The following is a 24,262-nucleotide window of genomic DNA, read 5'->3' as shown; positions in this document are numbered from 1 at the left end:
AGAATCAACCTCCCATCCTTCCCTGTCTTGCTCTTACGCTGCTCAAGTTTGGTCTTTTGCCTTGGGTCCATTGTATCCTCACCTACAGTTGCCTACAAAGCTCTCTACTTTTATTGATAGTTGGCACAAACAATATGGATGATCCTTCTGCAAGAAGCCCACTCGTAAATGGTTTTAGATCTCCTTCCAGAAGAACATTTGCTGGAAAATTTGGCTTTCTCGCAACAACTCTATATTCCAACAATGTCTCTATTCCTCCTCGTTCCACTGCCCTCAAAGCTCTTTCATTTCGTTTAGAGTATAATAGAATTAAATCAAGATAACATGACCCCCTCCTTGGCTATCTAGAATGTCAATGGATGAACTCCTTGGTTGACCCATTGAGGCAACTCTCACTTCCAGCTCTCCCAAATTGCCCAACTGGACCAAAGTGGAAGCTTAGCCTTTATGATGCAAACTTTGAGCAATGGATGTTGATTTTTAATGTACCTTGGACAGGAGGTTTCCCATGGGTTAGTCTCTACCTAAGGAAAAGTGTCCATAAAAAAAAATCTTGAGTGTGACTTTATAAAGTGAAAGTGACTTTAGACATAAAGTATAATGTGGGTATTTTATTTAATGGGTGAGTTAAAAACTAGAAAATGAGAATTAAATGCACATTTATTCTCATCCCTTGATCTAAATGAATTTGAGCAATTAGATCTTAGGGTTGCCCAAAAGTCATTTAGGGAAACAAAAGGAAAGAAAAGAGAGACTACATTCATTCTTCATGAGCAAATTGACGAAAGGAGGCTGAGAGCTGGAGAAAAGCTCTGAAGCATAAATTTGTTGTAGCAAGTTGAATGAGTGATTTCTGCGCAACGCTGGGTATGGAAATCACGGTTTAAAAGACCGCAAAAGGTACAATATGAACAGCATTGAATGTTGTGAGTTGCACATCATTCGAGAGAAGTTTTTGAAAAAAATCGTACAGTCCGTACAACGATACAAAAAACCGTGCAGTGCATATGGTACAGTCTGTACAATCGTATTCGTACAGTACACACTTTTAGCTTCAAGTGGGCACAATTTTCAAGGAGTTTTGGGCTAAAGAGATAAGTTGTATTTTGTTGTTTTGTTTTGTCTACAAATGTATTTTTCCTGAACTTGAAAGATAAATAAATTTGAAGAGCTCTCTAACAGGTTTTGCCTAGATCTAAGTTGACCAAAAATCTGTGTGTATTTTTATGTGTTGTTGCACTGGTTATGTCCATGTTTATTTTCAGCATGTGTTGACAGTCACATGTGTTTTAATCTGAAATTTTCATTTCTAGAATTCTATATGTTGAATGTATGTTTATGGGAAAGAGCATTTCACTGAATGGCAGTGATAAGTTGAAATTAAAACCATGTTGGGATTGTTGGAAACTTTTTTTTAGTCATCAAATTTCAACCTGGTATCAGAGGGATAGATTGAAAATTGCAGTTTGAACAACAGATAGTAGTTTGGGACAGCAAACAATGGTTTGGACAACAAACTGAAATTTTGGACAGCAAACTCAGTTTGGGACAGCAAGGTGAAATTTCACACAGACTAAACTTTTGAGACATCAAGGTGTGCTGGAAAGTTCATTTCTTCATTTTCTTGGTTTTGTAAATTTTGGACCGCAGTCATGGCCATGTTCTTAAGGATAGAGGACAAACTGGATGGGATATCCAACTATGCCATTTGGAAGGACAAGAATTCAGATAGTGTTTGAGGAGGCAATAGTTTGGGACATAGTGCGGCAAGTGGTTGTACCTCCCACTATTGCAGATGAACTTGTTGGATTCACAAAAAATAATGCAAAGGCAGAAAGGATTTTGATGGACAGTCTGAAGGGTCGTGTGGTTCCTCAGGTGAGAGGAAACACATATGCATATCAGATGTTAACAGCACTAACCACTCTCTATTAGAGTACCAATGAGAGCGGGAAGATGGTATTCAAAGAAAAATTGAAGAACATTAGGATGACAAACACTGAAAATTTAGTTCATGATCTTGGTAGGGTCAAACAGGGACATGATGATTTGCCTGCTATTGGTGAGACAATTGCACCCACAAAGTTGGGATAGTTGTAGCGAGACTTCCTAAGTCTTGGGAGGTATTTGGAGATGTTGTTACCATTGGGGAGAATCTTCCCAATTTGGACAAATTCTGGGACGATTGTGTGCAGCATGAGATACAAAACACTGGACTAGTAGTGGTGGAGTGAAGATAGCAAATAAGGAGGATGTAGCCTTGACAGCCAGAAGGAAGAACAAAGGGAAGGCCAAGAAAGGGACCTCATAAAATGGGGCCAAGGGAAAGGAGAAGAAGAAGATATGAATATGTCTAAAGTCAAATGTTGGGCATGTCAAGAGATGGGACACTATGCTGCTATGTGTCCTGAGAAGAAGAACAAGGGGAAGAAGGGTACTGCAGCTTCAGCAGAGGTGGAGCAGTTTGCTTCACAGTTTGACCAAGACTTTGCATTTATTACTTCTACATCGAGTAGGAGTACATCATCCAATGTGTGGTACATAGACAACAGGCTACCTGCCATGGGACAGGTGCATGAGGGTTCTTTTCAGAGCTTACAGAGATGGCACTTGATATTGAGATTGTACTAGGAGATGACTGACACTATGAGAGTCGTTGGTGTGGGAACTGTGACCTTTGAGAAGAAGTCTTTGCCTCCTTTGAATGTCATGGATGTTTTGTATGTTCCTGGGATCAAGAAGAACTTGATTTCAGTGCCTACTATGGAGAAGGGGTTTGACGTCACCTTCTCAGGAGGGTAAGTATTGATGCATCCCAAGGGAGCTTCCATCACTTCGGCCAAAGTAACTGGAGTCTGCTCTGGGAAACTATACAGGTTCAGTTTTCAGTCAGTAAGAGCATTGGTGAGTAGCACATCTGGTAGCACTCACACTAGTACCACCAGCAGTAGAGACTTGTGCGAGATATGGAACCGAAGGATGGCGCATATGCATCATGGAGCTTTGAGAGTACTGAAGGAGATCACTATTGGAGTGCATGATTTCAGTGTCGAGCATTATGAGCACTGTAGAGGGTGTGCTTTGGAAAGTACACCAAGTTACCATTCCCATCGAGTGACAGCAAATCTATAAGTATACTATACTTGATTCATATTAATGTTAGTGGTTGTATGTCTCATGTGTCTTTGGGTGGTTATGAGTATTATGTTATATTCATTTATGACTACTCTAGGAGGACTTAGATAAATTTCCTGAAGACCAAGGGCGAGGTCTTCAGTCGCTTTAAAGAGTTCAAAGCTCTTGTGGAAAAGCAGACATGTAGGAAGATTTGGGTCTTGAGGTCAGACAATGGTGGTGAGTACACTGATGGTGGGCTTTCTGACTTTTGTGCACAGGAGGGCATTAAGAGGGAGTTCATGGTTCCTTACAACCCCCATCGGAATGGGGTGTCTGAAAGGAAGAACAAAGCTATTGTTGTGGATGTTAAAGCGATGATTCATGATCAGGGGTTGCCTTTGTTTTTGTGAGTTGAGGTCTACAACACTGTTGTTTATCTTCAGAACAGGGGTCCTCACAGAGTACTAGGGAATATGACCCCTGAGGAGGATTTCACTAAAGAGAAGCCTCATGCAGCACTTCTTCGTATCTTTGGATGTCTCGCATATTCTTATATCCCCAAGGAGCAGAAGACGAAATTGGAACCCATGGCAGAAAACGGTATTTTTATGGGTTACAACGAGACTTCAAAGGCTTATCGGATCTCCATTCCTTATAAACAAAGAGTGGTGATTAGGAGGGATGTGAAGTTCGAGGAGGAGAGGGCCTATTGGAGATCACGAGAGTATGATGAGAGAGAGTCACAGGCTTCTCCTCAACAGGGAGGTCAAGTACAGGGATTAAGACCTCAGGGTTTTTGATCGACTGGTCCAGGAGGTACTTCAGTGTCAGTGACTTCTGGGGCACCAGTGGCGAGTTCACCGAGCACTTCTTTAGGGAGTCCACTGGTACAGAGTTCACATGGCACTTCTGCTGACACAAGCACAGGTCCTAGTGCAAGTTCTTCGAGGACAGATCTTCAAGCACTAGGGTTAGTTGGCAGATCTTCCTGTTCCCCAGCCTAGGGGACAAAGGATGAGGTTCCCTATGGGGAAGTTTCTTCGGGGATGAGACCCAAGTGGTTTCAAGACACCTTGAAGGAAGCGGAGTCCATTGGTCCTCCAAAGAGGGTGAACAAGGGGAGTGTGTCACTTGAGCAGTTTTGCAGTTATGTAGCCAAGGCTACCAACATTGTTGACTATGGAGAGAGGCTAGGGTGGAGTATGCCTCTATCATTAAGAACAATGTCTGGGAAGTGGTGCCTAGGCCTGAGGGCAAGTCAATTGCGACTTCCAAGTGGCTCTACAAGATCAAGCATGCTACGGATGGCAGCATTAAGAAGTTCAAGGCGAGGTTTGTGACTAGAGGGTTCTTACAGATAGAGGGAGTTGACTATGATGAGACCTTCGCTCTCGTAGCTCGGCACACTCCTATTCGGTCCCTTATTTCTATTGCTGCAAAAATGGGTTTGCAAATCCATCAAATGGATGTGAAGACCAAATTTCTGAACGAAGTTATAAAGGAGGAGGTGTATGTTGAGTAGCCACGGGGCTTTGAGGTACTTGGGCGGGAGATCCATGTATGCTAGTTGAGGTGAGCACTCTACGGACTTAAGAAAGCTCCGAGAGCTTAGTATTCGAAGATCGATACTTACTTGCGGCATATGGGTTTCACGAAGATTGATGCAAATCCGAACCTATACTACATTGTTGTAGGGGATAATCTGCTCATTCTTGTGTTGTATGTTGATGACTTGTTCATTACTGGGGCAGAGATATTGATTAGTGTTTCCAAGGAGGATCTTGCTATGGAGTTCGAGATGAAGGACAATGGGCTGATGCATTACTTTTTGGGGCTTGAGGTGTGGCAGGAGGAGGAGCATATCTTTCTGGGGCAGGGGCAGTTTGTTGTGGATGTGTTGAGCAGATTTCACATGGCAAACTGTAGACCCATGTCTACAACTATGATCACCAACTGGAAGAAGCTTCATGCTTCAGATTCTAGTTTGGTAGATCTCACATTGTATAGGCAGCGTATTGGGTCCTTGATGTATCTAGTTAACACTAGGCTAAATATATGCTTTGCAGTGAACACACTTAGCCAGTTCATGGTTGAGCCTAGAAGAGTGCACTAGATAGCTGCAAAGCACATTCTTTGCTACGTACAGGGGGTTGTTGATTATGGTCTAGACTATAGGCAGGGAGATGAAGTGAGGTTGGCAGGTTACACAAATTCATATTGGGCAAGTTGTGCTTCTAACAGGAAAAACACTTCAAGGTTTTGCTTCGGATTGGGTTCGGCAGTTCTATCATGGTTTAATCGAAAGCAAAAGTCAATTGCTTTGAGCTCTTCTGAGGCTGAGTATGTGGCTACTAGTCAAGCTAGTTGTGAGGCCATTTGGCTTCGCAAGTTGTTGCATGGCCTATTTGATCAGGAGTTGAGACCGACAGTTATTCACTGCAATAATCAGAGTTGCATTAAACTCATGGAAAATCCAGTGTTTCATGACAGGTCAAAACACATTGACATCAGATATCATTTCATCAGGACTATGTTCATAAGGGGGCAGTGAAGCTGGAATATATATTAACACATGAGCAGGTGGTCGATGTTCTCACGAAGTCCTTGCCAAGAGGCAACCATGTCCATTTCAAAGACAAAATGGGTGTGGTGAGAAACACTCTCCTCAGTAAGAGGGAGTGTTGATTTTTAATGTACCTTGGACAAGTGGTTTCCCATGGGTTAGTCTCTACCTAGTGAAAAGTGTCCAAAATAATTTTTTTCACAAGTGTGACTTTATAAAGTGAAAGTGACTTTATAAGTGGTAAAGTCAATGTTAAATTATAAAATGAAAAGTGACTTTAGACATAAAGTACAATGTGGGTACTTCATTTAATGGGTGAGTGATTAAATGCACATTTATTCTCATCCCCTGATCTAAATGAATCTGAGTCATTAGATCTTAAGGTTGCCCAAAAGTCATTTAGGGAAACAAAGGGGCAAAAGAAAAAGAGACTACATTCGTTCTTCATGAGAAGATTGGAGAAAGGAGGCTGAGAGCTGGAGAAATTTGTTGCAGCAAGCTAGAGTGATTTCTGAGCAAAGTTGGGCATGGAAATCAAGGTTTAGAAAACAGCAGAAGGTACAATATGAACAACATTGAATGTTGTGAGTTGCACGCCATTCGAGAGAAGTTCTAAAAAAATCGTATAGTCTATACAGTGGTACAGACATCCCTACAGTTCGTATGGTATAGCCCGTATAGTCATATCCGTATAATACATATTTTCAGCTTCAAGTATGCACGGAAATCAAGGCAAAGTGGGCATAATTTTTAAAGAGTTTTGGGCCGAAGAGATAGTTGTATTTTGTTGTTTTGTTTTGTCTACAAATGTATTTTCCTTGAACTTGAAAGATAAATAAATTTGAAGAGCTTTCTAATAAGTTTTCCCCGGATTGTAAGGGGTTTTGCCTAGGTCTAAATTAACCAAAAATCTGTGTATTTTTATGTGTTGCTGGTCGAGTTATGTCCATATTTATTTTCAGCATGTGTGCAAACATGTCTATAAACTCCCCCCTGTTGCATGATTACATTTTGTAAAAATTATTGTTCTCTTTGGTCAATTTTGTCAACCTTGTAGTTGCCATTTTGTCTTGTCAACCTTGTAGTTGCCATTTTGTCTGGTATATGTATGTCAGATGTAGTCTATATGTAAAAGATTTTGGTTCTTCTATTTTGCCCCTTACTAAAAAGCCTACACTTAGAATTTCAATGTAAAACTCCCCGGGTATTTTGCTGCAACCAGGCACAACTTAATGGAAGAATTAATCATTATTGTCAAAAAAACATTTCCGGGTATTTTGCTGTGACCAGGCACAAACTTGATGGAAGAATTACTCATTATTGTCAAAAAAAAAAAACATTTCCGGGTATTTTGCTGTGACCAGGCACAGACTTAATGGAAGAATTAACATAACATTGGGGGAGGAGGAGAAATACACAATGCTTAGTGGATTCCACTTTTAGCACCAAGTGTGAGAAGCTGAGAGGAAATTATTTCTCCAAAAAGAAACAGGGAAAGATCAACACTACAAAATGATTTCAAGAGGATGAGAGGCATTTATCTAAAAATACTGGGAAAGATAACCAATTACAGTGATTTCAATGATTGAAACATATTGAAAAAGAAAACTAAAATGTACTCTATTCACTCTACCCCACATTGCTTTTGTTATATGCTATTACATTATATGTAGCCATTGGTTACTACAAATTGCGGTTAACAATTTTCTACCAAATCATCACACGAAGTCTCATGAGACATCATGGTTTGCCTTCTCACTAGTCCAAAGATTTGCAATAACAATATCAAACTATGTTGAAGGTGCAAGTTCCTAGGCAAAGTTTCACACCTTCATTACATATTATGGTCCGCCTTCTCACTAGTCCAAGAATTTCACATATCAACTATTTTGGTTTATTGAAATCCGACATCAATATTAACTATGTGGAAGGTACGTGTTCCTAAGCAAAGTTTTACACCGCCTCATTACTTATTATGGTTTGCCTTCTCACTACTCCAAAGATTTTAAATATCAACTATGTTGGTGTATTGAAATCCTTAACAGAGTGGTTAAAAAAGGCGGCTAACTTGAACCAATCGAGGTTTGCAAAGAGGGCATTGGCTCTACCCTTGTTACTGCCAAGGTTAGTTGGCAGACACCTTCACATGGGTGAGCATAATACGGTATCGTTTAATATTTAACAAACTCTCAGGACACCACATTTTATGCTTTGAAAAAAAGGGCCCAATAAGGTAAAATATGCTGGTATGAATCAGCTATCGAGTTGTAACCAAAGGAAGCTATGTATCGATGGTGACCTTAACCCACCCAGAAGTACACAATTAGGTGGTGAATGCACCCTTAATTTATTATAGGAGATGAAAAAGATAAGTAGATGACCAGATTGGTCACTCGTTCCTGTGCATTTTTTGGATTACATGCTTTCGAAACTCTCCACAAATATGGTACAAAATATACATAGCATTCAATAAAAAGCAGATCACTTCTCACTCATGTCTTCTGGGCTTTTTGTTAAAGTGTTTTCAAAACTTTCTATGAATATGGCACAAAATATGCATAGCATTTGATTAAAACAAAAAACAAGAAAAAAGCTTTCTCAACTATCTACCCTATCTACCTACCAGCATAAAGGCCCAAATATTGAAAAATATTGACCTGACTAACCTGCCATTGCTTAGCATGTGGAGTTTATGTGAGTGTTGCACATTTCAGCAATTTGTTTACCTAGTGAGCCATGTGTATACGCATGTCGGTAAATCACAAGATGCCCCATATTCTTGAGCAAACAAAACAGCATATAAAGACTATATTATATTAGGAGAATGCCTGATTGTTCTTTCAACGGATCCCAATAAGTTTCCCTTGTACTGTTCACTGCACCAATGAGTCTCCCCCCTACATTTCACTGAACCAATTAAAACACACTCTTTGGACTGGTGAAACTGTACAAGCAACAAAAAGCTGAAGTGCCGCACCAAGTCTAAAGTACATGGCTAATGCTTTGCTAGTGGGTTACCCAAGCCAAGTCGATGCAAGCCCCTGCTGAAGGACAAGCTAAAACAAAGACACTTAATCATTAAGCACGGACACTTGACTTGCTTCAAAATCTTTGGAGAAAAGATCGTTGGATCTTTCAGTCCAAGCCCCTCTAATGGTAAAGACTTCTTGCTAAGACGTAAAAAGTTCACTTTCATGTCAGGACAGATGTTAACTTCAAGCTTACTTCTGATACTGACTTACAAAAAGAAAACAAAGATAGAAAATACACTTCCAAGGACAAGTATAAACTGCATTATGAATAAAAGACCACCATGATCTCAATCTCGAGTTGTGGCTCGAAAACAACGCACCCAAGAACAGGGGATAGCTATGGTAAAGGAAGATCCCAATCCAGATCTTAAAACTAGAATATGGTACCACCATTCAAAGCAATAGAACCGTACTTTTGAAGTTTTGTGGTGTTGATTAATTGGCAATTATAATTGAGCCAAAATGCTCAGCAGAAAAACAAATATTAAGCAAGTCTTCACAAAATTAAAAGATCGGACATTTATTCTAGCAGTTTATTAGATGTTTGACCCAACTGCATCCACAAAAGCTGACAACCTTGTCAATGCTCATCGGGGAATCAACCGTGGAAACCAAGTAAAGAAGATGTTAACTTCAAGCTTACTTCAATCTTTGTTTTCATTTTGACCCAACAGCATCCACAAGAGCTGACAACCTTGTCATTGCTCATCGGGGAAGCAACTGTGGAAACCAAGTAAAGAAGATGTTAACTTCAAGCTTACTTCGACCTCATAAAATGGTCAGCAGAAAAACGAATATTAAGCAAGTCTTCACAAAATTAAAAGATCAGACATTTATTCTAGCAGTTTATGAGATGTTTGACCCAACTGCATCCACAAGAGCTGACAACCTTGTCATTGCTCATCGGGGAAGCAACCATGGAAACCAAGTAAAGAAGATGTTAACTTCAACCTTACTTCTGACACTGATTTACAAAAAGAAAACAAAGATCGTAAATACACTTCCAAGGACAAGTATAAACTGCATTATGAATAAAAGACCACCATGATCTCAATCTCGAGTTGAGGCTCGAAAACAACGCACCCAAGAACAGGGGATAGCTATGGTAAAGGAAGATCCCATTCCAGATCTTAAAACTAGAATATGGTACCACCGTTCAAAGCATTAGAACCGTATTTTTGAAATTTTGTGGTGTCAATTAATTGGCAATTATACTTGAGCCAAAATGCTCAGCAGAAAAACAGATATTAAGCAAGTCTTCACAAAATTAAAAGATCGGACATTTATTCTAGCAGTTTATGAGATGTTTGACCCAACTGCATCCACAAGAGCTGACAACCTTGTCATTGCTCATCGGGGAAGCAACCATGGAAACCAAGTAAAGAAGTACTTCTCAAAACCGCTGACAAACAAAAAAGAGATAAATATGTTAAACCCCATTATGACACCAGTGCGTCATAGTGTCACTGCCTGTTCTAGTTCCCTGATGAAATAGTTAAGAGTGTCCTGCAGAAGGAGCTATCATGTATATCAAGCCCTTCATATGAACTTAGAATGGAAACAACAACAAAAACGTAACAAAACTTCATTGTTTGTGTCAAATTATCCATGTAATATTCTTTCCCACTCATGGTTCATACATTGAACAGTTCTTTTATTATATTGTTCAATATGTCATTTGTTTGATCAAATCAAACCATTACGCTGAAAATTGATTGCTCACTTTATGTCCCCCTTCAACTCAATGAAGCACCCGGTGAAGGCAAAAAATAAAATGCTAAAGTTATACAAGTCATAAGCTTAGCTATGGCATGTTTAAAGACAATCCATAAGAGAAAACCAGCAAAACAGTATTTTAAATGTCAGTTGCCTGCTTCACTGTCAAGCTATAAACATCCACACAGACAAAGTTGCCACCAAAAACAGCCAAGAAATATCCAGCTAGGGTAAAGGTACAAGAAAAATGTGGCTGAATTGTGCAACCACTTTGAGTTACTAACGTCGTGTTCATAATTGCTGGTCTCCAACATATTGCCCTAATATAAAACGAAAGAAAATGGTTGCAACTAAAAATAACCAGAGTAGCACAGGCTGTCTATTATTGATGCCAACAATTGTTCAATTCAAATCAACATATTTCTTTGGTACTAGAAGAAATTCATAATAAAACAAAGCCAATTGCTCGTAATAATCCAACACCGTACAATTGTTTAGAGCAAAACCATTGCAATCATAACATGTTTAACAGGATTTTGTACAATGTCTAAGGTTACAAAAGCAGATTGAAAGATTCCAGTCACTAGACAACTTAAACTTAGTTGACTCTCAAGATTAACTGGCATCATCTCACAAACTTCCACGAGTGTTAGAGCAAGAAGTATTGTTTTTATAAGTTAGTCAGGTCCAGGCTAAGCAATGGCAAGGCCATTACACTACCAAAAACTGCCATTAGTAAAACTAATAGCCATGTAGGGAAATTCTTTGATCCTCCACGCTTGATCCCCTTGTGTCCTGTCTCTTTGTCATTGTGTCTGACTGCCTGTGATTGCTCCTGAGCAACAGTCGTGGAGGGTTTTGCATCTCCCTTGTTTGATACCAATTCAGAGTTCATGTTTTCAGCTTTTTGTTGTTCAGCATACCTCTCCGCATACTCTGGAAACATTTTTCGAAATATTGAACTGCACAAAATAAACAGATTCTATCAAAATAAAACACAGAAAAAAAGTTTCAATCTTCCCTGTCAAAATAAAAATCCAAAGTGCAACTGAACTCAGGCTCTTCTAAATACTTAACACACCAAAGAAAGGCATTGAGCACAGCTCTCAAGAATAATGATACTGCAAGTTACACAGCAACCGTAAAATATTAGAAGAATACCTAATGACCTAATTTTGTTTTTCAAATTCTTGGGCACTTCCCTAAATTCATGGATGGTACCCACTACTCAGACTCTTTGAAATACTTAATACACCAAGTATAGGCATTGAGCACAGCTCTCAAGACTAATGACAGCGACAATTTACACAGCAATTCTAACAGTCTGTGGCGAAATTCTTACACACTTCTAGATTTCATGGATGGTACCCACTGCAAACACGACGGATTAATCACCTTACCTGACCCAACACTGAGGCATGCACAGGCAGCCATCACTGAGAATCAACCCCAAGACCTCTGGTTTAAATCTTAAAGTACTCAACCACTCAAGCTAGCCCACAGGGCTCAACCATCTCCAAACATATCCATATACAATGTTTGTAATAAATAGACTATAACAACCTCCTATATATACAAATTCTCACTTATTTCTCATGGAGGCCCAGCTCCAGGCTAAGCTTTACTTGAATGTTTGACACATTATATTGGCTATAGTCCCATATCAAAACCTTTGTTGGAGTCATGCCTTTGTAACAGATTCAAGTACAATATTTTATTATAACATGAATCTTACCAGTATTCCATAGGGACACATCCCCCATTGTGGGGGGGCACTCCCCATGTTTCCCATCCTCCGAGAGAGGGAGAAGCCTGGGGAGACGTTTACCCACATCCTCCTTTTGGGGAAACTCAGGGAAACATAGGCGGAAGCATTTCCCCAATGTGAGGGATGCATTTCCCCAAAACAAGTGTTTGTGCACATCCCCCTATAAAGGGGATGTTTGGGCGTTGTTACCACTCAAACTAGCAAGGGACCTAAAAGGAAGTCCTAAAGGGGCAACTGCTAGATTAAGGGCAATGATGGAGACTTAGCCCACTGTCACCTCAACTAAGGCTCCCTACTCTTACGGATTTTTACCGATGGAAGGAGACCCGGTGTATAGAGAGTCACTTGTGAAGGATGGATCAACAATGGATATGAAGTAACCTCAATGATATTTTCCTAAAAGGGAGTCACTCGTTCTTTTACTTGAATTTTTAGCATTGCCATTAATTGTTTCAAGATGTTTGAAAGTGGTCCCAAACTAATTAGATTTAATATGGAGAAAGTAGAATTTTAGATCCCACTCAAAATCCAGACTCAACAGTTCTCAAGATTTCAAGATTGGGGTGATTGCAACGTTTCCATTTAATTCTATCATCTATGTGTATGTACCTCAATTGGCGACTTTTATTGTTGAACTCCTCAATCATAAACCCTAGTAAAAATGTATCCACCACTCAAACAAAATCTCAGTTTGACATGTTAAGCTTTTCAATCATATTTTAATGCTTAGAGGGAGATATTGATGATGAGAATCCCAATATAGGGAATGAATTTTAATGATATGTAGGTATTTGTTGAAGTATGATTTTTTGGACATAAAGGCCATCTAAAGCCTCTTTGCTGATGCATTTTTGGTTCAAAGATGGATTGCACTAAGTGCTATTTTGGTTATATGCACCCTATCCTTGCTCTATATATGAGAAACTTTGCCTGTTTGTGTATAATGGTCTGGATTCATATGGATGCACATGAATATTTATGTATGGATTGCAACATTTCTATTGGATTTTATCATGCATGAAAATATGTTCCTCGTTGTTGGTGGCATTGATTGTTGAACTCCTTTGTCATGACCTTAGTAAAAATGTACCCATCAGTCAAACAAAATCTCACTTTGACATGTTAAGCTTTTTCTATCTTATTTTAATGCTTAGAGGGTGATAATAATGATGAAAATCCCAATATAGGCAATGCTGTTGATTATATGTAGGTATCTGAGTTAGCATGATTTTTTTTGGACTATAAAGGCCATCTAGAGCCCCTTTGTTGATGTACTTTTGGTTCAATGATGGAATGCACTCTATGCTATTTTGAGTATATGCACCCTTGCTCTTTATATGAAAGATTTTGCATATTTGTGTATAATGGTCTGGATTCATATGGATGCACATGAATATTTATGTATTTTTTTCAAAATTTGAATATTTATGTATTTTTTGGTCAACCAGATTTTTGGTCCAATTTTTCCCAGTTCCCGATTTTGGGTTCAACTAGTTCAATGACCAGTCCACTTCTTATAACATTGGTTCATTGTCCATTGTTCATTTTTAGTTTTAACTTTTGAATCTTGACTCTAGATACTGATGACCTCAGACCAAGTCTTTGACTCATCACTCTTCACTATTTTTGAGTGAGTAATTTTAATTTATTGTTCTAGCCTTCAGGCTTTGGTATCTACCATTTTGCATAGCACTAATAGGATTCTAAAATAATGAATAATTAATTTAAATCAATGTAGATTCTAAAATGATGAATGCTGAATTTAAAATCAATATATACAATATTTTACTATTTCTATTTCTACCCCTGCGTGTCTTCCAGTTTCTGTGTCCCCCGACCCAGAATCTTAGTGGAACATAGAATTTTACTCCCAAAGAGACAGAATTTTATTTGCTTCAAAACTATCACAAAAATGAGACTTCAGACCTGACAGGCTCAACAACGGTTTTATGTCTATCATGAAGAATCAACCAGTCCAAAAGTGGAAAAGCATGCAGCAGAATCACATTCACTGATTTCAAAAAAAATACATTCATATTTTCTCACCTCTTACAGTTAAAAGCAAGAGAAGCTTTTGCCAGACGTTGCTTATCTGCCACTGTTGTGGAGACACTGCCAGTTGTTGGACTATTATCCATCTGCACAAAGACAAAGTTGTATGATCTGTAACGGATCCAAATGCATTTTCACAAAGATTGATGCACATATAGAAAATTGCTTATAGAAGTTTAATTGCACAGATGGTGAATTGCTTATAAAAGTTAAACTGCACACATGGTGAACTACTTGTAAAAGTTAAATTGCACACATGGTGAACTGCTTGTAAAAGTTGAATTGCACACATAGTGAATTGCCTCTAAAATAGTAAACTCTTAAGTCAAAGAAGCACTAACCACAATACCAACTAGCATCAAACCAGACTAAAATCAACAAAAGCAGTTCACCATTCTAAAAAAGCTATTCTAAACATTTATAAAAAAAAGCAGGCCTTAGCATTTTTAATGGAATATCATGCACATTATCAAGATTTGATATGAACTCACCATAAAGGAAAGCAGTCCCGTCAAAATACTGCATCCATGTTTCAAAACCAGTCAGAAAAATTACGTCTATGACTCTATTCGATTGCTTCAAATAACAACAGGCAAATGGTATACAAACAAAATCCCAAAAGGCAAAGCTTCCTCTTATGTAAATACCTTGAGACTGACCACATTGGATTCCACGTTTCAGGATGATCTGAGACACATAAGACAACAAAGGGTGAAATTCCCATTTTCCAAATATACTAACACAGCCATATAAATTGGAAGGCTGGTAAATGCTGATGAGCATCAAAAACTTACCTGATGATACATCTCAGGTTACCAAGATTTATTAAAAAAAAATCATAAAAATTAACTACATTATAACTTTATTATTATTATTTATAATATAAAAATAACTAGTGCATTAGTTATATATTCAAAAAAATATAACAAAATTTTTAACCATGGAGATTCACCCTCACTTTACCATGAGATTCTTAAAACTGGAAAGAGGTTTTGTTACAATACCATAGCTTACTAATACCACATGCCCAAAAAACCATAACCCATGTAAAAGGCATAACTACTTTTGAGATAAATCTCAGCCTTTGATTCATGAATGTAGTAGGCATAACTACTTTTGAGATAAATCTCAGCCTTTGATTCGTGAATACTACTACGAATATTCTAGAATGTCCCACAGAGGTTAAATCCCTACCATCCACCTAATAATTATTTATAATTAAATTAAGATTCTAGAAACTCTATTCCAAAATAGACATGCCTATTGGAATAATTAACACTCAGTCGTATATTAAAATAGTAACTCAATAACTTTAAAAAACTCTTGTAAACTTACAGTCACTCATAGACATGCAGATCCTCTTGTGTGTTGCAAACCGTCCATTTGGAGTGATCATACTGCCAGGGAATCCAATTGAGCATTGCAAATAAAAAATATGACAGAAAAAGTTGAGCAGATAGAACAAATAAATCTAACAATGTTATACCGCTATTGATTTGACAAAGTAAGATGTTAAAGATACCTGATGCCTGGAGGCTTGTATGGATACTCGGGAGGAAACTTAACCTTTCCATGATAAACTCCACCTGAATAGATTGAAAAACGATGAGGTATACTATGATCTACAACATAGATATCTAGCTAGACACTAAGGTAAAAGGCTGGATATAAAATTCCAAGATGTCTAAGATCCAACTTAGTAGGAACCCATAAATCTTATGCATCTATCCATGTATCCTAGAACAATAGATGCAAGTATAAGCGCCAAGGCTCCACAAAAGAGACTTAAGAAAATCCTATCCAACCCCAATTTTGCATTCTAGAAAGCACAGAAGTTTTATAGTTTATATTATTATCACATAACATGTAAGGCCTTCTACCTGCAAACGGTGTACCCTCACTTCCTTCTAGTACATAATCTGCAAAAAAGACGTACAACTAGTATGTAAGCACGCGAAAACTGCCATATAGAATACTAGGGAGCATTGCACATTTGAATCAGCGAAGAATCAGAGATTAATAATTAAGCTTTAATTTACAGTTGATGACCTTTAAAAAGTAGAATGCAACTGAAGCAGAACAGTTTAAACAAATAAGAAAGGACAGGATTTAAAAACAAACAAAAATTTATTGATGTCAATGGATGTTCAGAGAAGTTGATTGAACCAAACTACAGCATTTGTGTCATGCATTTGTACCAGACTGAATACATACACAAACATAATTATGAGAGAAAAGAAACGAAAAGCAATTTTAAGACCTTTGTTTGCTATTTGTTAAATTCAACCACAGTAGAAGTTTACCCGATAGCTAGGCATGCCAAACGAAAAAAAATTAAGCAAGGGTGTTCACTTGATCCCTAGCAAAGTTATGCCACCTCTTGAAATCCGCAAAGATCCTGGCCTCTCAAAATCACTCATTCTAAAATGGAGCTTAGACCGGGGTCAGCCCATCTATTGGATGGAAGTGCTTCTAATGATCTACCCACTAGTCGGATGCTATCACTAGGATTGTGCGAAGCTCAATCCAGCTTGGACACCTCTTGCGCTAGTTTAATTCCTCCAAAAGCGGCTTCCATCCTCAACCCCTCTCCACGAGGTTTGAACCTGAGACCTGCTGGAACTAAACCCCACTCAAACCAACTGGTCTACACCTCATGGGTCACTTATTCTAAAATGTTAGGTCCTGGGGTTACACTGTTGTTAAATGCTAAAATCATTCTTAACAGGGAGAACAAGTTATCACGACCGTGTTACAGTATCATCCTTAACAGGCAGAACAATCTAATCATGACCATCACATCATAGTATCATAGAGTAACTGTTACCTCTACATAGGCTGCCTTTTTAGTGACAGTTAAAACTTAAAAGTTGGTGATTTGCAGGGAGGATTCTACCCTGGTTGGGAAAGTTAATAGAGGCTGGGAAGGTTAATAGAGGGACTGAGGATCAATCCCAGTTACAAGCAAAAGCATAAGAAGAGAGGAGATTAAGCTTGAGTAACATTCTAGCCTTGCTTGCGGGTCTGAGATCTTGCAAGGCTGGGAAACAAGCTGCTAGAGGGACAGAAGGGTCAGTAGAACTCAAATAACCCAGCAATAATGTGACTGTCCTTGTGAAATAAACTAAGGAATTCACGTAATCTATCCTTAATAAGATTGCTTCAGAGGTTCAATAATGTATCAAATCTACAGCTAATGTAGATATCCTTATATGTACTCAGATAATTGTGTCAGACTTGGACTAAGTAGAGAAGATGCACGAGGTCCTGATGAATAGCACTGCTAAAGTTTCATAAGAATTCTAAGAGCAAGAAAGCCTAAAACAAAACAAATCAAAGTCAGTTGCAGTGAATTTGAGGACCACTGAGATCATACAACCAGTCATAATTGTGGAAAATGAGGACAGATAAGGTAAGATAAAGTTTTATTAATGACCAAAATAAGTAGGTCATCGAGACTAATAAGAACATCCAGTCTCAGTCATAGTTTTGAAGACCAGAGCCGGTGACCGGACCGGTCCACCTATCAAACCAGGTTTCAAACCAGGACTGGTCAGATCTAAATGAACTGGTCTTTAAAAAAAATACATGAAATACTTAGTTTTTAATGAAAAAAACCATTTTAAGACCCATGATTACAAACCAATAGAGATAAAATATGCAAAGTTTGCTCATCTATATACCAAGTAAAGGTGAATATATCAAATTGGCACTGAGTGCAATACATACCAGCAACATAACACATAATCAATGAGGCTCCAAATGGCCTCTAGAGTCCACAACAATGTTATAACTTATAAGTTAAGGGGTCACTGGCCTACTACAAGTCTACATATCAGTGATCAACATCATCACTCCACATCATGATCAAACTCATCACCACTACTAGACAAGGGATCATCAACATGAGCTACATAAATAATCTGGCTGAGTGCTTGAGGACTCCTAAAACTCCTGCAACCTTAGCAGTAGTGATAGTAGTAGCAACAAATGTCAAAAATAGACATCAAAACTACAAATCACTGATCAACATGATCACTCATGAAACTCATCATTGATTCAGCGCTACTAAAAATGGGATCATCAGCAAGAGATACATCATCTCGCTCAAAGTCTTCAGAGTTGGATTGATAGAAATTGAACTTTAACATGCCTGACTAGTGATTTTGGTTTGAGTGAAGGGTTCATCTCCTCAGCGTTATAATGTGGTTGAAAAAGCTTAGCATCCCTAACCAATTATTTTCCTTTGAGTGAAGGGTACATTATTGTTAAGGCCATGGTAGAGGAGTTCAACAATCAATACCACCAACATCAACAAACTTCAAAAACCAATGCCACCAACATCAAGGTCCTTAAAGGGCTTCATGCTCTTGATCAAGAGATACATCATCTCACTCAAAGTATTCAGAGTTGGATTGATAGAAATTGAACTTTAACATGCCTGACTAGTGATTTTAGTTTGAGAAGGGTTCTTCTCCTCAGCGTTATAATGTGGTTGAAAAAGCTTAGCATCCCTAACCAATTATTTTCCTTTGAGTGAAGGGTACATTATTGTTAAGGCCATGGTAGAGGAGTTCAACAATCAATCAATATCACCAACATCAACAAACTTCAAAAATCAATGCCACCAACATCAAGGTCCTTAAAGGGCTTCATGCTCTTGATCAAATGCCAATCTCATAAACTCATCCATGATAGAATCAAATGGAAACATTGCAAACCCCCAAACCATGAAACCCTAAAAACCATTAAGTCTGCTGAATTTTGAGTGAACTCTAAAATTCTAGTTTCTCCATATGAAATCCAATGAGATCGAAACCACTCTCAAACATCCTGAGTCATTTCATGGTAAAAGTGACATTTCCTTTATTTTTCATTTTCACCCTTTTACTTTGAGAATTTAACATTACCATGAGAGGGGAGGCATGCTTTTCTTAGACGGGTTGTTCTTGGAGGAAACCACTCCAAATTTCCCTCAAAACAGCATCAAAACTCAAAAAATTGCATTATGTAGGGTCTTTTGCCAGCCTGGCAATAAACCGGACAGTTTATGAAGGAACCGACCAATTTATGGGAAAATTCAAAACCGGCTGGTTTGGACTGGTTTTTGTGGTTTTCGGTGAAATAGGCCCATAAATCGGGTTTTTTGTCCAGTTTGACCCAATCGCCCAATGAACTGGCCGGTTTGACCAGTTTCTGGTTCAAGCCAGCCAGTTTTTAAAACACTGGTCTCAGTACATAGTAAGAGTGAAAAATGTGAATTGGATCTATCCTAGATGATTGAGAGGAGTTACCCACCCTAACCAGGTTGAATCCCCACAAGTGACATGTTGAGCTCGTGGAGAGTATATTGTTATAATGGGTTTGAGCTCCATTGTTGACCCAACCTTGTGCACTGAAGACTCTAGGGTTTACCCTGGGTATCAACCTTGGAATGAGGGTACCCCAGGTTTTCCCTGGGATATGTTACTTGGAAAAATAGATAGATGGAGTGCAAAATCAACTCCTAAAGCAATGCTAACAAAGGCATAGAAATCTAAGAAATCTAAGCTAGCTAAAACAAGAAGTACAAGGTATATGAAAATAAGAACGAAAAATGACCAATAAAAAAAATCATCTTGTAGAAAAGAACCCTCACCCATGGGACCAAACAAAAGGAATCAGTGCTGTAGATATAGGAGAGAAGTATACTGGTGGGACATTGCAGCATCAGTGAAGTCTATGTCAGCAGGTTCTTTAATTTTTAGTTCTCCATTTCTCCAATCTGATTACAATCTTGCAGTGCTCGGGTAGCCTAACACAAAATGTTTTGCATTTATGGCTAAAATCTAAGCATTTTTTGGGTCTTGTGTAAAGCTGCCTAACTGACTCTAAATTTACAGTATAATGAAGAGGCTATGAGTATTTAATAATCTAAAAGGAAATATAACCACGTTAGGTTCTGAATTATCTTGCGGCTTTCCACCTTAAAGGAGGCCGCCTCTATATTATTCTTTGTTTATAACATCAGTTGTCATTTATTGGTCAACATTCTCCCAACTCTAGTTTTAAAATGCCATGTAATTGTTTGATAGCTTTCAACTGTGCCACAGGATAGACATAACAGATATATAGTTCAACAGCAAACATTAATAACACGTCTGCCTTTGTGAGAGGATAACTCTTACTATTTCAGATTTCGCAATTTTTCCTCAACTGTGTTGCAACTTGCTGCATTCTTTTGCATGTATTTTGTATCTTTTTGAAACTTTCTGTCTCTCTTATTTTGGTGTCAACCTTCATGTTTCTCGCAAACATACTTCAATCCAAGATATTCTATCCTATGTAAGCCAGAGTGAAATTGGGAATTTCATAACTGAGATGCTCAACAAGGAAATAAGATCTTAACAACACAACACATTGATCAATTTCTGATTATATTAAATTTGAATACAATTCAATTTTGATTCCAAATGACGGAATCCATAGACCATGTAGGTCCCAAAGGATGTAAAAAGCAAACAAACAAACAAGCATAGCATATTATGCAACTATGTCCAGAACCAGGTTATTTATGCTACTTAAGACTATAATTTGGAGAACGTGCAAACAAACAAATAAGCATGGGATGAAGAAATTGTGACAAAAGAAGAACAGACAGAAGGGGGTACAGAACAGAATGGGCTTTTTTGTATAACTGCAGGGAAAGGGGGAAAAGTCACAACAGACTAAATGTAGCCTTACTGCTATTTTTCGCATGGGCTGGAACATTTATATTTCCCTATAATATAAAGATTGTTTCTTTTTGGAAAAAAAACACAAATAAGCATAATATACTTTGCAACCATATACATCGCTACTGTTGATGCAAAAGTTAAATAAGCATGAAAAACAAGGGAGGAGAACACTTACGCCACTCAAGAATATCATTTGGTGAAGGACGTGCAACAACATTAGGAACCGGTTCCTGCAAGTACAGAAATGTTATTGGCTTAAATGAATTACAATGTGTCAACGGGTCAACTTAAAGGCACAACAGAGTGGCATATGCATTACAATTTGCGACAGATATGTAAAATTAACCAGACAATTTTCTTTTCTTCCTTCTTTGAAACATCTTTGAAATCAGACAAGCATTGCCATGAAAACTGCTTTAAAAAAGCTAGCTACAGCATAAATAAAACATCAATTTCTTTCATACTTTACACAAAGCTCGGAATTCTTTCTGCAGACGTTTGACACACGCCGTTTCTGCCATTCAGCAAGTGCAACAGGCCACACTCAGATTCTCTGAAAGCAACAATACCAACGTGCCAACTCAAATGCCAGCCTCCTCTCACTTCTCACGTTGCCTGTAAATTTTAAAACTTTAGATTAAATACCAATCAAAGTTAACAATACACACAGGGAAAACAACAGCAACAAAATCTAGAACAAACCCATCTCAAACTGAATCTGACATGCACCTCGAGGTTGCATGTATCTCAAATTCTAGAAATTGATACATTGGCCATTTGTGTGAACTCAAGATACGCATCCTCGAAGTGCACAGCAAACCTGAGTTTAGATGAGTTTGTGCTAGTGTCCATAATGCATCCGTCTAGATGCATCGCACCATAAGAACGAGTTCCAAAAAAATGTTGATGGATAACCCCACCCCCAGCCGAGCTGTAGAGCGCTATAAACCCCCTCAATTCCCTCTGCGCAAAAAGAGGGAACAAACCCTAAAATTTCTAATACCTGGATCTTGAATTCAATCAAGCCAGCATACACCATTTCCTCCACTGCCCACTAGATACTGTTAATTTCCCAGTTCATGATTCAAGCCACATACAATCTGGGTTTAGGTGAGACATAAAACACTCAGGTATCAAAATTTTGAATGGAAAACTTGATCGAAACTAACCAAATCAATGGAGAAAATAGAGAACTTCAACCTCGACCGAAAAACAAAGCATAATCCTCGAAAGGATTTAAAACAAATAAAAGCATGCATCGGCGCAAACTTGCTGACACCTAAAATTTTCTAAAACTAGCATTGGACCTGAGAAACCAGACCAATGACAGAACGCAAGAGTTCAAGTATCACAGGGAAAATAGATAATTTTGAACCGTCAAATTCCTGGATGAAAAATAAAGAACGACACATACCCTAAATCTTTTCAACATTGGGATCAAGAGACTCGATCGAACCTTCAAAATCACGAAATGTATTTCACAGATGGGCGAAGCCCAACCTCTAACAGGGAACCTAAAAAACGAAAATATCCATTCTTAAGCAGCGGCAAAAAAACCCCTAATTTATTTTCCACGTCTGTCTCATGGTGGGGATCAATCAAACCCTCGAAAATTCACAAATTAGAGCATAGCGATGACCAGTTAAGCCTCCACGGAGGAGATCAACGATTTTTTTGGAATCGATCTAGAAAACAAAATTTCAACGAAAATTCAGCCTCACAGAAGACCTAAATTCTTGAGAAGAGAATAATGGCAGAACATACACTTACATGAAAGATCCGTCGCAGGTTCGATCCTTGGCCGGAACGAGCAATTTCGCGAAATGTATTTTGGTTGTGTAATGCTCGAATCGGAGAAAAATCGATGACCGAATGCAATTCAACTCCAACTCGAACCGCATGAGGGTTTCAAAAATATAACCATTTATCGGTGATAGGCACATTTTTTGGTCGAAAATTAATAAATAATTATATTTATTATTATTTTTTAAATGCTGTTGCTTAACTCTTTCAAATATCTTACTCTGTCCACTTAAGTCAACCATAATATATTCTAAAGGTGATGTGGAGTGGGACCAGAACTTGGATTATTAATATAAGGATGTATCTTAATGCTTTTTTAATAGTAAATTGTGAAATCTTATTAATAAGATATTTAATTTTCAAGGATATCAAGAATGTTTAACTTGTAATTTATAATTTTAAGGAAAAATAAATAAATAAATTTTATATTTAATTTAAATTAAAGTGTTTAAACTTATTTTCAAATATATTTTTGAAAAAACGCAACTATTAATATTAATTGAATGTAGATTTATGGAACTAGCCATGTAAGTACACTGCAACATTTATAGACACTCTTTCTTCAACAAGTAGAAAAGAAGTTTATTAAATAATGATATGAGAATGCTAAATATATATAAAGGATAAGATTATATATATATAATAATTTGGGTTTGGAGTATGTTTTAAAATTGTTTTTATTTGTTTCTTCGGAGACATCCGATAAAATTGGAACAATACAGAGAAGATTAGCATGGCCCCTGCGCAAGGATGACACGCACAAATCGAGAAATGGTCCAAATTTTTATGTTGGATGGACAGAGAGGGCCTGTGTACATTGTGGGATATATCCCATTGGAGCGACTCTGTTTGGGCAGGCTGGAAAAACATTGAAGTGTCGGTTCATCTACTCAAAGAATGGTCCACGTTGCTTGATCTTCTTCACGGCTTGGCGCCCACACACATGAGGAAAAGAGATTCGAAAGGCTGGGGGTCGAATAACAGAGGCTATGTTGTCTCCATGGGATACATCAAGCTGAATGAGAGGCCTTACGTCCCCCCCGACCCAGCTCCTTGGCAGGGAGTCTGGTGTTTCCCTTCATGGCCCAAGGTCGATTTCTTTGCTTGGCTTCTTTGCCATGGCAGAATTCTAACATATGACATCTTGCAGAGGAAAGGATTCCACGGTCCCTCCATATGCTCGTTGTGCAAAGAAAACGCAGAAACAGCAGTCCACTTAATTCTTGAGTGCAAATTTTCTAAGCAGATCTGGTTCTCCTTCATTCATAATTTGGATCCCAACTTTCAGCTGCCTTGTTCCACTGCCGAACTTTTTTCAAATTGGGCAATCAGATATCCTGGCCAGCCTCCTAAAAATCAGGTAATCAAAACTGCATGGGCTATCCTTCCAAAGATTCTTTGTTGGCAGATATGGCTTGAACGGAATAGAAGAATTTTCAGAAACACTATGCAGAATCACAAGGTCTTAGAAATCAAAATTAAATGCCATATTAAG

General features: G+C 38.1%; 1 protein-coding gene and 1 non-coding gene across 2 annotated transcripts; one reads left to right on the top strand and one right to left on the bottom strand.

Moving 5' to 3' along the window:
* Positions 1-10,826: 10,826 nt before the first annotated feature.
* On the bottom strand, positions 10,827-22,892 carry LOC149173696 (ubiquitin-conjugating enzyme E2 34-like). The gene is made up of 10 exons (XM_089424702.1): positions 22,735-22,892; positions 21,429-21,579; positions 21,140-21,194; positions 16,129-16,167; positions 15,771-15,834; positions 15,584-15,645; positions 14,896-14,935; positions 14,740-14,767; positions 14,243-14,334; positions 10,827-11,390 (listed from the first exon to the last, which is right to left on the bottom strand). Exons 2-10 carry the CDS (start codon positions 21,483-21,485, stop codon positions 11,099-11,101), a joined length of 729 nt encoding a protein of 242 aa, XP_089280828.1. The 5' UTR covers positions 21,486-21,579; positions 22,735-22,892; the 3' UTR covers positions 10,827-11,098.
* A 558-nt stretch (positions 22,893-23,450) lies between these two features.
* On the top strand, positions 23,451-23,553 carry LOC149173695 (U6 spliceosomal RNA). Its single transcript, XR_016259916.1, has one exon. It is a non-coding gene; the product is annotated as a U6 spliceosomal RNA (small nuclear RNA).
* The last annotated feature ends 709 nt before the right edge of the window (positions 23,554-24,262 follow it).

This window comes from Pinus tabuliformis, chromosome 4_2 (genome assembly GCF_031772625.1).
Source record: "Pinus tabuliformis cultivar Carrire ecotype Pingquan chromosome 4_2, CPIR1, whole genome shotgun sequence".
In the NCBI taxonomy this organism is placed as follows: domain Eukaryota; kingdom Viridiplantae; phylum Streptophyta; class Pinopsida; order Pinales; family Pinaceae; genus Pinus; species Pinus tabuliformis.
Note: the sequence above shows the minus strand (reverse complement) of the source record. Positions and strands in the feature narration are given on the sequence as shown.

Excerpts from the sequence above, each read along its gene's own strand:
- LOC149173696 (XM_089424702.1), bottom strand. The coding sequence starts at position 21,485 with ATGGCAGAAACGGCGTGTGTCAAACGTCTGCAGAAAGAATTCCGAGCT. Across the intron at positions 14,936-15,583 it reads CTGCATGTCTATGAGTGACT|ATCATCCTGAAACGTGGAAT; the intron begins GTAAGTTTACAA and ends TATGTGTCTCAG. Across the intron at positions 11,391-14,242 it reads CTTGCTTTTAACTGTAAGAG|TTCAATATTTCGAAAAATGT; the intron begins GTGAGAAAATAT and ends TATTTTGTGCAG.